The following is a 14,747-nucleotide window of genomic DNA, read 5'->3' as shown; positions in this document are numbered from 1 at the left end:
GTATGGGTTAGGATTAGTAAGCAGTGGGCATGTTGTGTTTTTGCTGGAAGCATGGCAACGCTTGCTGGCTGCCCCCAGCACATCCTCATCTGTGTTGGTTGTTGACACAAATGACTCATTTCGTTATACATATGTTTCAATGTTCATCTGACGAGTAAAGGTACTTTAGTCTTTATACTGCTGAGTAAAGTAAACACGGAGAGTGTGGCTCCATCCTCTCCGCTGACTGCAATACCGATCACTGATGGCTGGCTGTTTCCTTGCAGAGTGGGCACTTTTCCAAAGCAGTTGAATTGGCCTTTGCTACACAGCAGTTCAGTGCCTTGCAGCTGATTGCTGAGGACCTGGATGAGAACTCAGATCCTGCCCTTCTCTCCCGCTGTTCTGATTTCTTCACTGAGCACGGGCAGTTCGAAAAGGCAGTGCAGTTGTTGGTAACTGCAAAGAAGGTAAGAAAAGTGACGAAAGGGCTGGGAAACCCGACTGACCACTCGGTAACAAGAGTGCAGAAAGGGCTGGGAAAACTGACTGACCACTCGGTAACAAGAGTGAGGAAAGGGCTGGGAAACCGACTGACCACTCGGTAACAAGAGTGAGGAAAGGGCTGGGAAACCCGACTGACCACTCGGTAACAAGAGTGCAGAAAGGGCTGGGAAACCCGACTGACCACTCGGTCACAAGAGTGCAGAAAGGGCTGGGAAACCCGACTGACCACTCAGTAACAAGAGTGAGGAAAGGGCTGGGAAACCCGACTGACCACTCAGTCACAAGAGTGCAGAAAGGGCTGGGAAACCCAACTGACCACTCAGTAACAAGAGTGAGGAAAGGGCTGGGAAACCCGACTGACCACTCGGTCACAAGAGTGCAGAAAGGGCTGGGAAACCTGACTGACCACTCGGTATCAAGAGTGCAGAAAGGGCTGGGAAACCTGACTGACCACTCGGTAACAAGAGTGAGGAAAGGGCTGGGAAACCCGACTGACCACTCGGTAACAAGAGTGAGGAAAGGGCTGGGAAACCCGACTGACCACTCGGTAACAAGAGTGCGGAAAGGGCTGGGAAATCCGACTGACCACTCGGTAACAAGAGTGAGGAAAGGGCTGGGAAACCCGACTGACCACTCGGTAACAAGAGTGAGGAAAGGGCTGGGAAACCTGACTGACCACTCGGTAACAAGAGAGAGGAAAGGGCTGGGAAACCCGACTGACCACTTGGTAACAAGAGTGAGGAAAGGGCTGGGAAACCCGACTGACCACTCGGTAACAGTGCAGAAAGGGCTGGGAAACCTGACTGACCACTCGGAAGAAGAGTGAGGAAAGGGCTGGGAAACCTGACTGACCACTCGGTAACAAGAGTGCAGAAAGGGCTGGGAAACCCGACTGACCACTCGGTAACAAGAGTGCAGAAAGGGCTGGGAAACCCGACTGACCACTCGGTAACAAGAGTGCAGAAAGGTCTGGGAAACCTGACTGACCACTCGGTAACAAGAGTGAGGAAAGGGCTGAGACACCCGACTGACCACTCGGTAACAAGAGTGCAGAAAGGGCTGGGAAACCCGACAAGGGTGAGGAAAGGGCTGGTAAACCTGACTGACCACTCGGTAACAAGCGTCAGGAAAGGGCTAGTAAACCTGACTGACCACTCGGTAACAAAAGTGCAGAAAGGTCTGGGAAACCTGACTGACCACTCGGTAACAAGAGTGCAGAAAGGGCTGGAAATCCCGACTGACCACTGGGTAACAAGCGTGAGGAAAGGGCTGGGAAACCCGACTGACCACTCGGTAACAAGCGTGAGGAAAGGGCTGGGAAACCTGACTGACCACTCGTTAACAAGAGAGTAGAAAGGGCTGGGAAACCTGACTGACCACTCGGTAACAAGAGTGAGGAAAGGGCTGGGTAACCCGACTGACCACTCGGTAACAAGAGTGCAGAAAGGGCTGGGAAACCCGACTGACCACTCGGTAACAAAAGTGCAGAAAGGGCTGGGAAACCCGACTGACCACTCGGTAACAAGAGTGAGGAAAGGGCTGAGACACCCGACTGACCACTCGGTAACAAGAGTGCAGAAAGGGCTGGGAAACCCGACAAGGGTGAGGAAAGGGCTGGTAAACCTGACTGACCACTCGGTAACAAGCGTGAGGAAAGGGCTAGTAAATCTGACTGACCACTCGGTAACAAAAGTGCAGAAAGGTCTGGGAAACCTGACTGACCACTCGTTAACAAGAGAGTAGAAAGGGCTGGGAAACCTGACTGACCACTCGGTAACAAGAGTGCAGAAAGGGCTGGGAAACCTGACTGACCACTCGGTAAGAAGAGTGAGGAAAGGGCTGGGATACCCGACTGACCACTCGGTAACAAGAGTGCAGAAAGGGCTGGGATACCCGACTGACCACTCGGTAACAAGAGTGCAGAAAGGGCTGGGAAACCCGACTGACCACTCGGTAACAAGCGTGAGGAAAGGGCTGGGAAACCTGACTGACCACTCGTTAACAAGAGTGTAGAAAGGGCTGGGAAACCTGACTGACCACTCGGTAACAAGAGTGCAGAAAGGGCTGGGAAACCTGACTGACCACTCGGTAACAAGAGTGAGGAAAGGGCTGGGAAACCCGACTGACCACTCGGTAACAAGAGTGAGGAAAGGGCTGGGAAACCGACTGACCACTCGGTAACAAGAGTGAGGAAAGGGCTGAGACACCCGACTGACCACTCGTTAACAAGAGTGTAGAAAGGGCTGGGAAACCTGACTGACCACTCAGTAACAAGAGTGCAGAAAGGGCTGGGAAACCCGACTGACCACTCGGTAACAAGAGTGAGGAAAGGGCTGGGAAACCCGACTGACCACTCGGTAACAAGAGTGAGGAAAGGGCTGGGAAACCCGACTGACCACTCGGTAACAAGAGTGAGGAAAGGGCTGGGAAACCCGACTGACCACTCAGTAACAAGAGTGCAGAAAGGGCTGGGAAACCCGACTGACCACTCGGTAACAAGAGTGAGGAAAGGGCTGGGAAACCCGACTGACCACTCAGTAACAAGAGTGCAGAAAGGGCTGCGAAACCTGACTGACCACTCGGTAACAAGAGTGAGGAAAGGGCTGGGAAACCTGACTGACCACTCGGTAACAAGAGTCAGGAAAGGTCTGGGAAACCTGACTGACCACTCAGTAACAAGAGTGCGGAAAGGGAAGGAAAACCCAACACTTGTTAACAAGCGTGAGGAAAGGGCTGGGAAACCCGACTGACCACTCGGTAACAAGAGTGCAGAAAGGGCTGGGAAACCCGACTGACCACTCGGTAACAAGAGTGCAGAAAGGGCTGGGAAATCGGACTGACCACTCGGTAACAAGAGTGCAGAAAGGGCTGGGAAACCCGAGTGACCACTCGGTAACAAGAGTGAGGAAAGGACTGGGAAACCTGACTGACCACTGGGTAACAAGGGTGAGGAAAGGGCTGGTAAACCTGACTGACCACTCGGTAACAAAAGTGCAGAAAGGTCTGGGAAACCTGACTGACCACTCGTAACAAGAGTGCAGAAAGGGCTGGAAATCCCGACTGACCACTGGGTAACAAGAGTGAGGAAAGGGCTGGGAAACCCGACTGACCACTCGGTAACAAGAGTGAGGAAAGGGCTGGGAAACCCGACTGACCACTCAGTAACAAGAGTGCAGAAAGGGCTGGGAAACCCGACTGACCACTCGGTAACAAGAGTGAGGAAAGGGCTGGGAAACCCGACTGACCACTCAGTAACAAGAGTGCAGAAAGGGCTGCGAAACCTGACTGACCACTCGGTAACAAGAGTGAGGAAAGGGCTGGGAAACCTGACCGACCACTCGGTAACAAGAGTCAGGAAAGGTCTGGGAAACCTGACTGACCACTCAGTAACAAGAGTGCGGAAAGGGAAGGAAAACCCAACACTTGTTAACAAGCGTGAGGAAAGGGCTGGGAAACCCGACTGACCACTCGGTAACAAGAGTGCAGAAAGGGCTGGGAAACCCGACTGACCACTCGGTAACAAGAGTGCAGAAAGGGCTGGGAAATCGGACTGACCACTCGGTAACAAGAGTGCAGAAAGGGCTGGGAAACCCGAGTGACCACTCGGTAACAAGAGTGAGGAAAGGACTGGGAAACCTGACTGACCACTGGGTAACAAGGGTGAGGAAAGGGCTGGTAAACCTGACTGACCACTCGGTAACAAAAGTGCAGAAAGGTCTGGGAAACCTGACTGACCACTCGTAACAAGAGTGCAGAAAGGGCTGGAAATCCCGACTGACCACTGGGTAACAAGAGTGAGGAAAGGGCTGGGAAACCCGACTGACCACTCGGTAACAAGCGTGAGGAAAGGGCTGGGAAACCTGACTGACCACTCGTTAACAAGAGAGTAGAAAGGGCTGGGAAACCTGACTGACCACTCGGTAAGAAGAGTGAGGAAAGGGCTGGGATACCCGACTGACCACTCGGTAACAAGAGTGCAGAAAGGGCTGGGAAACCCGACTAACCACTCGGTAACAAGAGTGCAGAAAGGGCTGGGAAACCCGACTGACCACTCGGTAACAAGAGTGAGGGAAGGGCTGGGAAACCTGACTGACCACTCGGTAACAAGAGTGCAGAAAGGGCTGGGATACCCGACTGACCACTCGGTAACAAGAGTGCAGAAAGGGCTGGGAAACCCGACTGACCACTCGGTAATAAGAGTGCAGAAAGGGCTGGGAAACCCGACAAGGGTGAGGAAAGGGCTGGTAAACCTGACTGACCACTCGGTAACAAGCGTGAGGAAAGGGCTAGTAAACCTGACTGACCACTCGGTAACAAAAGTGCAGAAAGGTCTGGGAAACCTGACTGACCACTCGGTAACAAGAGTGCAGAAAGGGCTGGAAATCCCGACTGACCACTGGGTAACAAGAGTGAGGAAAGGGCTGGGAAACCCGACTGACCACTCGGTAACAAGCGTGAGGAAAGGGCTGGGAAACCTGACTGACCACTCGTTAACAAGAGAGTAGAAAGGGCTGGGAAACCTGACTGACCACTCGGTAACAAGAGTGCAGAATGGGCTGGGATACCCAACTGACCACTCGGTAACAAGAGTGCAGAAAGGGCTGGGAAACCTGACTGACCACTCGGTAACAAGAGTGCAGAAAGGGCTGGGAAACCCGACTGACCACTCGGTAACAAGAGTGCAGAAAGGGCTGGGAAACCCGACTGACCACTCGGTAACAAGAGTGAGGAAAGGGCTGGGAAACCTGACTGACCACTCGTTAACAAGAGTGTAGAAAGGGCTGGGAAACCTGACTGACCACTCGGTAACAAGAGTGCAGAAAGGGCTGGGAAACCTGACTGACCACTCGGTAACAAGAGTGAGGAAAGGGCAGGGAAACCCGACTGACCACTCGGTAACAAGAGTGCAGAAAGGGCTGGGAAACCCAACTGACCACTCGGTAACAAGAGTGCGGAAAGGGCTGGGAATCCCGACTGACCACTGGGTAACAAGAGTGCAGAAAGGGCTGGGAAACCCGAGTGACCACTCGGTAACAAGAGTGAGGAAAGGGCTGGGAAACCTGACTGACCACTGGGTAACAAGGGTGAGGAAAGGGCTGGTAAACCTGACTGACCACTCGGTAACAAGCGTGAGGAAAGGGCTAGTAAACCTGACTGACCACTCGGTAACAAAAGTGCAGAAAGGTCTGGGAAACCTGACTGACCACTCGGTAACAAGAGTGCAGAAAGGGCTGGAAATCCCGACTGACCACTGGGTAACAAGAGAGTAGAAAGGGCTGGGAAACCTGACTGACCACTCGGTAACAAGCGTGAGGAAAGGGCTGGGAAACCTGACTGACCACTCGTTAACAAGAGAGTAGAAAGGGCTGGCAAACCTGACTGACCACTCGGTAACAAGCGTGAGGAAAGGGCTGGGAAACCTGACTGACCACTCGTTAACAAGAGAGTAGAAAGGGCTGGGAAACCTGACTGACCACTCGGTAAGAAGAGTGAGGAAAGGGTTGGGAAACCCGACTGACCACTCGGTAACAAGAGTGCAGAAAGGGCTGGGAAACCCGACTGACCACTCGGTAACAAGCGTGAGGGAAGGGCTGGGAAACCTGACTGACCACTCGTTAACAAGAGTGTAGAAAGGGCTGGGAAACCTGACTGACCACCCGGTAACAAGAGTGCAGAAAGGGCTGGGATACCCGACTGACCACTCGGTAACAAGAGTGCAGAAAGGGCTGGGAAACCCGACTGACCACTCGGTAACAAGAGTGCAGAAAGGGCTGGGATACACGACTGACCACTCGGTAACAAGCGTGAGGGAAGGGCTGGGAAACCTGACTGACCACTCGGTAACAAGAGTGCAGAAAGGGCTGGGAAACCTGACTGACCACTCGGTAACAAGAGTGAGGAAAGGGCTGAGACACCCGACTGACCACTCGGTAACAAGAGTGCAGAAAGGGCTGGGAAACCCGACAAGGGTGAGGAAAGGGCTGGTAAACCTGACTGACCACTCGGTAACAAGCGTGAGGAAAGGGCTAGTAAACCTGACTGACCACTCGGTAACAAAAGTGCAGAAAGGTCTGGGAAACCTGACTGACCACTCGGTAACAAGAGTGCAGAAAGGGCTGGAAATCCCGACTGACCACTGGGTAACAAGAGTGAGGAAAGGGCTGGGAAACCCGACTGACCACTCGGTAACAAGCGTGAGGAAAGGGCTGGGAATCCTGACTGACCACTCATTAACAAGAGAGTAGAAAGGGCTGGGAAACCTGACTGACCACTCGGTAACAAGAGTGCAGAAAGGGCTGGGAAACCTGACTGACCACTCGGTAAGAAGAGTGAGGAAAGGGCTGGGATACCCGACTGACCACTCGGTAACAAGAGTGCAGAAAGGGCTGGGATACCCGACTGACCACTCGGTAACAAGAGTGCAGAAAGGGCTGGGAAACCTGACTGACCACTCGGTAACAAGAGTGCAGAAAGGGCTGGGAAACCCGACTGACCACTCGGTAACAAGAGTGCAGAAAGGGCTGGGAAATCCGAGTGACCACTCGGTAACAAGAGTGAGGAAAGGACTGGGAAACCTGACTGACCACTGGGTAACAAGGGTGAGGAAAGGGCTGGTAAACCTGACTGACCACTCGGTAACAAAAGTGCAGAAAGGTCTGGGAAACCTGACTGACCACTCGGTAACAAGAGTGCAGAAAGGGCTGGAAATCCCGACTGACCACTGGGTAACAAGAGTGAGGAAAGGGCTGGGAAACCCGACTGACCACTCGGTAACAAGCGTGAGGAAAGGGCTGGGAAACCTGACTGACCACTCGTTAACAAGAGAGTAGAAAGGGCTGGGAAACCTGACTGACCACTCGGTAAGAAGAGTGAGGAAAGGGCTGGGATACCCGACTGACCACTCGGTAACAAGAGTGCAGAAAGGGCTGGGAAACCCGACTAACCACTCGGTAACAAGAGTGCAGAAAGGGCTGGGAAACCCGACTGACCACTCGGTAACAAGAGTGAGGGAAGGGCTGGGAAACCTGACTGACCACTCGTTAACAAGAGTGTAGAAAGGGCTGGGAAACCTGACTGACCACTCGGTAACAAGAGTGCAGAAAGGGCTGGGATACCCGACTGACCACTCGGTAACAAGAGTGCAGAAAGGGCTGGGAAACCCGACTGACCACTCGGTAACAAGAGTGCAGAAAGGGCTGGGATACCCGACTGACCACTCGGTAACAAGCGTGAGGGAAGGGCTGGGAAACCTGACTGACCACTCGGTAACAAGAGTGCAGAAAGGGCTGGGAAACCTGACTGACCACTCGGTAACAAGAGTGAGGAAAGGGCTGAGACACCCGACTGACCACTCGGTACAAGAGTGCAGAAAGGGCTGGGAAACCCGACAAGGGTGAGGAAAGGGCTGGTAAACCTGACTGACCACTCGGTAACAAGCGTGAGGAAAGGGCTAGTAAACCTGACTGACCACTCGGTAACAAAAGTGCAGAAAGGTCTGGGAAACCTGACTGACCACTCGGTAACAAGAGTGCAGAAAGGGCTGGAAATCCCGACTGACCACTGGGTAACAAGAGTGAGGAAAGGGCTGGGAAACCCGACTGACCACTCGGTAACAAGCGTGAGGAAAGGGCTGGGAAACCTGACTGACCACTCGTTAACAAGAGAGTAGAAAGGGCTGGGAAACCTGACTGACCACTCGATAACAAGAGTGCAGAAAGGGCTGGGATACCCAACTGACCACTCGGTAACAAGAGTGCAGAAAGGGCTGGGAAACCTGACTGACCACTCGGTAACAAGAGTGCAGAAAGGGCTGGGAAACCCGACTGATCACTCGGTAACAAGAGTGCAGAAAGGGCTGGGAAACCCGACTGACCTCTCGGTAACAAGAGTGAGGAAAGGGCTGGGAAACCTGACTGACCACTCGTTAACAAGAGTGTAGAAAGGGCTGGGAAACCTGACTGACCACTCGGTAACAAGAGTGAGGAAAGGGCTGGGAAACCTGACTGACCACTCGGTAACAAGAGTCAGGAAAGGTCTGGGAAACCTGACTGACCACTCAGTAACAAGAGTGCGGAAAGGGAAGGAAAACCCAACACTTGTTAACAAGCGTGAGGAAAGGGCTGGGAAACCCGACTGACCACTCGGTAACAAGAGTGCAGAAAGGGCTGGGAAACCCGACTGACCACTCGGTAACAAGAGTGCAGAAAGGGCTGGGAAATCGGACTGACCACTCGGTAACAAGAGTGCAGAAAGGGCTGGGAAACCCGAGTGACCACTCGGTAACAAGAGTGAGGAAAGGACTGGGAAACCTGACTGACCACTGGGTAACAAGGGTGAGGAAAGGGCTGGTAAACCTGACTGACCACTCGGTAACAAAAGTGCAGAAAGGTCTGGGAAACCTGACTGACCACTCGTAACAAGAGTGCAGAAAGGGCTGGAAATCCCGACTGACCACTGGGTAACAAGGGTGAGGAAAGGGCTGGTAAACCTGACTGACCACTCGGTAACAAAAGTGCAGAAAGGTCTGGGAAACCTGACTGACCACTCGTAACAAGAGTGCAGAAAGGGCTGGAAATCCCGACTGACCACTGGGTAACAAGAGTGAGGAAAGGGCTGGGAAACCCGACTGACCACTCGGTAACAAGAGTGAGGAAAGGGCTGGGAAACCCGACTGACCACTCAGTAACAAGAGTGCAGAAAGGGCTGGGAAACCCGACTGACCACTCGGTAACAAGAGTGAGGAAAGGGCTGGGAAACCCGACTGACCACTCAGTAACAAGAGTGCAGAAAGGGCTGCGAAACCTGACTGACCACTCGGTAACAAGAGTGAGGAAAGGGCTGGGAAACCTGACTGACCACTCGGTAACAAGAGTCAGGAAAGGTCTGGGAAACCTGACTGACCACTCAGTAACAAGAGTGCGGAAAGGGAAGGAAAACCCAACACTTGTTAACAAGCGTGAGGAAAGGGCTGGGAAACTCGACTGACCACTCGGTAACAAGAGTGCAGAAAGGGCTGGGAAACCCGACTGACCACTCGGTAACAAGAGTGCAGAAAGGGCTGGGAAATCGGACTGACCACTCGGTAACAAGAGTGCAGAAAGGGCTGGGAAACCCGAGTGACCACTCGGTAACAAGAGTGAGGAAAGGACTGGGAAACCTGACTGACCACTGGGTAACAAGGGTGAGGAAAGGGCTGGTAAACCTGACTGACCACTCGGTAACAAAAGTGCAGAAAGGTCTGGGAAACCTGACTGACCACTCGTAACAAGAGTGCAGAAAGGGCTGGAAATCCCGACTGACCACTGGGTAACAAGAGTGAGGAAAGGGCTGGGAAACCCGACTGACCACTCGGTAACAAGCGTGAGGAAAGGGCTGGGAAACCTGACTGACCACTCGTTAACAAGAGAGTAGAAAGGGCTGGGAAACCTGACTGACCACTCGGTAAGAAGAGTGAGGAAAGGGCTGGGATACCCGACTGACCACTCGGTAACAAGAGTGCAGAAAGGGCTGGGAAACCCGACTAACCACTCGGTAACAAGAGTGCAGAAAGGGCTGGGAAACCCGACTGACCACTCGGTAACAAGAGTGAGGGAAGGGCTGGGAAACCTGACTGACCACTCGGTAACAAGAGTGCAGAAAGGGCTGGGATACCCGACTGACCACTCGGTAACAAGAGTGCAGAAAGGGCTGGGAAACCCGACTGACCACTCGGTAATAAGAGTGCAGAAAGGGCTGGGAAACCCGACAAGGGTGAGGAAAGGGCTGGTAAACCTGACTGACCACTCGGTAACAAGCGTGAGGAAAGGGCTAGTAAACCTGACTGACCACTCGGTAACAAAAGTGCAGAAAGGTCTGGGAAACCTGACTGACCACTCGGTAACAAGAGTGCAGAAAGGGCTGGAAATCCCGACTGACCACTGGGTAACAAGAGTGAGGAAAGGGCTGGGAAACCCGACTGACCACTCGGTAACAAGCGTGAGGAAAGGGCTGGGAAACCTGACTGACCACTCGTTAACAAGAGAGTAGAAAGGGCTGGGAAACCTGACTGACCACTCGGTAACAAGAGTGCAGAATGGGCTGGGATACCCAACTGACCACTCGGTAACAAGAGTGCAGAAAGGGCTGGGAAACCTGACTGACCACTCGGTAACAAGAGTGCAGAAAGGGCTGGGAAACCCGACTGACCACTCGGTAACAAGAGTGCAGAAAGGGCTGGGAAACCCGACTGACCACTCGGTAACAAGAGTGAGGAAAGGGCTGGGAAACCTGACTGACCACTCGTTAACAAGAGTGTAGAAAGGGCTGGGAAACCTGACTGACCACTCGGTAACAAGAGTGCAGAAAGGGCTGGGAAACCTGACTGACCACTCGGTAACAAGAGTGAGGAAAGGGCAGGGAAACCCGACTGACCACTCGGTAACAAGAGTGCAGAAAGGGCTGGGAAACCCAACTGACCACTCGGTAACAAGAGTGAGGAAAGGGCTGGGAATCCCGACTGACCACTGGGTAACAAGAGTGCAGAAAGGGCTGGGAAACCCGAGTGACCACTCGGTAACAAGAGTGAGGAAAGGGCTGGGAAACCTGACTGACCACTGGGTAACAAGGGTGAGGAAAGGGCTGGTAAACCTGACTGACCACTCGGTAACAAGCGTGAGGAAAGGGCTAGTAAACCTGACTGACCACTCGGTAACAAAAGTGCAGAAAGGTCTGGGAAACCTGACTGACCACTCGGTAACAAGAGTGCAGAAAGGGCTGGAAATCCCGACTGACCACTGGGTAACAAGAGAGTAGAAAGGGCTGGGAAACCTGACTGACCACTCGGTAACAAGCGTGAGGAAAGGGCTGGGAAACCTGACTGACCACTCGTTAACAAGAGAGTAGAAAGGGCTGGCAAACCTGACTGACCACTCGGTAACAAGCGTGAGGAAAGGGCTGGGAAACCTGACTGACCACTCGTTAACAAGAGAGTAGAAAGGGCTGGGAAACCTGACTGACCACTCGGTAAGAAGAGTGAGGAAAGGGTTGGGAAACCCGACTGACCACTCGGTAACAAGAGTGCAGAAAGGGCTGGGAAACCCGACTGACCACTCGGTAACAAGCGTGAGGGAAGGGCTGGGAAACCTGACTGACCACTCGTTAACAAGAGTGTAGAAAGGGCTGGGAAACCTGACTGACCACCCGGTAACAAGAGTGCAGAAAGGGCTGGGATACCCGACTGACCACTCGGTAACAAGAGTGCAGAAAGGGCTGGGAAACCCGACTGACCACTCGGTAACAAGAGTGCAGAAAGGGCTGGGATACACGACTGACCACTCGGTAACAAGCGTGAGGGAAGGGCTGGGAAACCTGACTGACCACTCGGTAACAAGAGTGCAGAAAGGGCTGGGAAACCTGACTGACCACTCGGTAACAAGAGTGAGGAAAGGGCTGAGACACCCGACTGACCACTCGGTAACAAGAGTGCAGAAAGGGCTGGGAAACCCGACAAGGGTGAGGAAAGGGCTGGTAAACCTGACTGACCACTCGGTAACAAGCGTGAGGAAAGGGCTAGTAAACCTGACTGACCACTCGGTAACAAAAGTGCAGAAAGGTCTGGGAAACCTGACTGACCACTCGGTAACAAGAGTGCAGAAAGGGCTGGAAATCCCGACTGACCACTGGGTAACAAGAGTGAGGAAAGGGCTGGGAAACCCGACTGACCACTCGGTAACAAGCGTGAGGAAAGGGCTGGGAATCCTGACTGACCACTCATTAACAAGAGAGTAGAAAGGGCTGGGAAACCTGACTGACCACTCGGTAACAAGAGTGCAGAAAGGGCTGGGAAACCTGACTGACCACTCGGTAAGAAGAGTGAGGAAAGGGCTGGGATACCCGACTGACCACTCGGTAACAAGAGTGCAGAAAGGGCTGGGATACCCGACTGACCACTCGGTAACAAGAGTGCAGAAAGGGCTGGGAAACCTGACTGACCACTCGGTAACAAGAGTGCAGAAAGGGCTGGGAAACCCGACTGACCACTCGGTAACAAGAGTGCAGAAAGGGCTGGGAAACCCGAGTGACCACTCGGTAACAAGAGTGAGGAAAGGACTGGGAAACCTGACTGACCACTGGGTAACAAGGGTGAGGAAAGGGCTGGTAAACCTGACTGACCACTCGGTAACAAAAGTGCAGAAAGGTCTGGGAAACCTGACTGACCACTCGGTAACAAGAGTGCAGAAAGGGCTGGAAATCCCGACTGACCACTGGGTAACAAGAGTGAGGAAAGGGCTGGGAAACCCGACTGACCACTCGGTAACAAGCGTGAGGAAAGGGCTGGGAAACCTGACTGACCACTCGTTAACAAGAGAGTAGAAAGGGCTGGGAAACCTGACTGACCACTCGGTAAGAAGAGTGAGGAAAGGGCTGGGATACCCGACTGACCACTCGGTAACAAGAGTGCAGAAAGGGCTGGGAAACCCGACTAACCACTCGGTAACAAGAGTGCAGAAAGGGCTGGGAAACCCGACTGACCACTCGGTAACAAGAGTGAGGGAAGGGCTGGGAAACCTGACTGACCACTCGTTAACAAGAGTGTAGAAAGGGCTGGGAAACCTGACTGACCACTCGGTAACAAGAGTGCAGAAAGGGCTGGGATACCCGACTGACCACTCGGTAACAAGAGTGCAGAAAGGGCTGGGAAACCCGACTGACCACTCGGTAACAAGAGTGCAGAAAGGGCTGGGATACCCGACTGACCACTCGGTAACAAGCGTGAGGGAAGGGCTGGGAAACCTGACTGACCACTCGGTAACAAGAGTGCAGAAAGGGCTGGGAAACCTGACTGACCACTCGGTAACAAGAGTGAGGAAAGGGCTGAGACACCCGACTGACCACTCGGTACAAGAGTGCAGAAAGGGCTGGGAAACCCGACAAGGGTGAGGAAAGGGCTGGTAAACCTGACTGACCACTCGGTAACAAGCGTGAGGAAAGGGCTAGTAAACCTGACTGACCACTCGGTAACAAAAGTGCAGAAAGGTCTGGGAAACCTGACTGACCACTCGGTAACAAGAGTGCAGAAAGGGCTGGAAATCCCGACTGACCACTGGGTAACAAGAGTGAGGAAAGGGCTGGGAAACCCGACTGACCACTCGGTAACAAGCGTGAGGAAAGGGCTGGGAAACCTGACTGACCACTCGTTAACAAGAGAGTAGAAAGGGCTGGGAAACCTGACTGACCACTCGGTAACAAGAGTGCAGAAAGGGCTGGGATACCCAACTGACCACTCGGTAACAAGAGTGCAGAAAGGGCTGGGAAACCTGACTGACCACTCGGTAACAAGAGTGCAGAAAGGGCTGGGAAACCCGACTGATCACTCGGTAACAAGAGTGCAGAAAGGGCTGGGAAACCCGACTGACCTCTCGGTAACAAGAGTGAGGAAAGGGCTGGGAAACCTGACTGACCACTCGTTAACAAGAGTGTAGAAAGGGCTGGGAAACCTGACTGACCACTCGGTAACAAGAGTGCAGAAAGGGCTGGGAAACCTGACTGACCACTCGGTAACAAGAGTGAGGAAAGGGCAGGGAAACCCGACTGACCACTCGGTAACAAGAGTGAGGAAAGGGCAGGGAAACCCGACTGACCACTCGGTAACAAGAGTGCAGAAAGGGCTGGGAAACCCAACTGACCACTCGGTAACAAGAGTGAGGAAAGGGCTGGGAAACCCGACTGACCACTCGTTAACAAGAGTGTAGAAAGGGCTGGGAAACCTGACTGACCACTCGGTAACAAGAGTGCAGAAAGGGCTGGGAAACCTGACTGACCACTCGGTAACAAGAGTGAGGAAAGGGCTGGGAAACCCGACTGACCACTCGGTAACAAGAGTGAGGAAAGGGCTGGGAAACCTGACTGACCACTCGGTAACAAGAGTGAGGAAAGGGCTGGGAAACCCGACTGGCCACTCAGTAACAAGAGTGCAGAAAGGGCTGCGAAACCTGACTGACCACTCGGTAACAAGAGTGAGGAAAGGGCTGGGAAACCTGACTGACCACTCGGTAACAAGAGTCAGGAAAGGTCTGGGAAACCTGACTGACCACTCAGTAACAAGAGTGCGGAAAGGGAAGGAAAACCCAACACTTGTTAACAATCGTGAGGAAAGGGCTGGGAAACCCGACTGACCACTCGGTAACAAGAGTGCAGAAAGGGCTGGGAATCCCGACTGACCACTGGGTAACAAGAGTGCAGAAAGGGCTGGGAAAGCCGAGTGACCACTCGGTAACAAGAGT

The 14,747-nt window shown here is 53.2% G+C and overlaps 1 protein-coding gene across 1 annotated transcript in view; it reads left to right on the top strand.

The window, feature by feature from the left end:
• The window catches only part of ift140 (intraflagellar transport 140 homolog (Chlamydomonas)), a 232,275-nt gene that overhangs the window by 196,255 nt on the left and 21,273 nt on the right, over positions 1-14,747 (top strand). The window contains exon 25 of the mRNA XM_072269234.1: positions 267-449. Coding sequence (XP_072125335.1) covers positions 267-449 — 183 coding nt within the window. The remainder of the gene's footprint in view (positions 1-266; positions 450-14,747) is intronic.

The sequence above is a fragment of the Mobula birostris genome, chromosome 9, assembly GCF_030028105.1.
Source record: "Mobula birostris isolate sMobBir1 chromosome 9, sMobBir1.hap1, whole genome shotgun sequence".
Classification (NCBI taxonomy): Eukaryota; Metazoa; Chordata; class Chondrichthyes; order Myliobatiformes; family Myliobatidae; genus Mobula; species Mobula birostris.
Note: the sequence above shows the minus strand (reverse complement) of the source record. Positions and strands in the feature narration are given on the sequence as shown.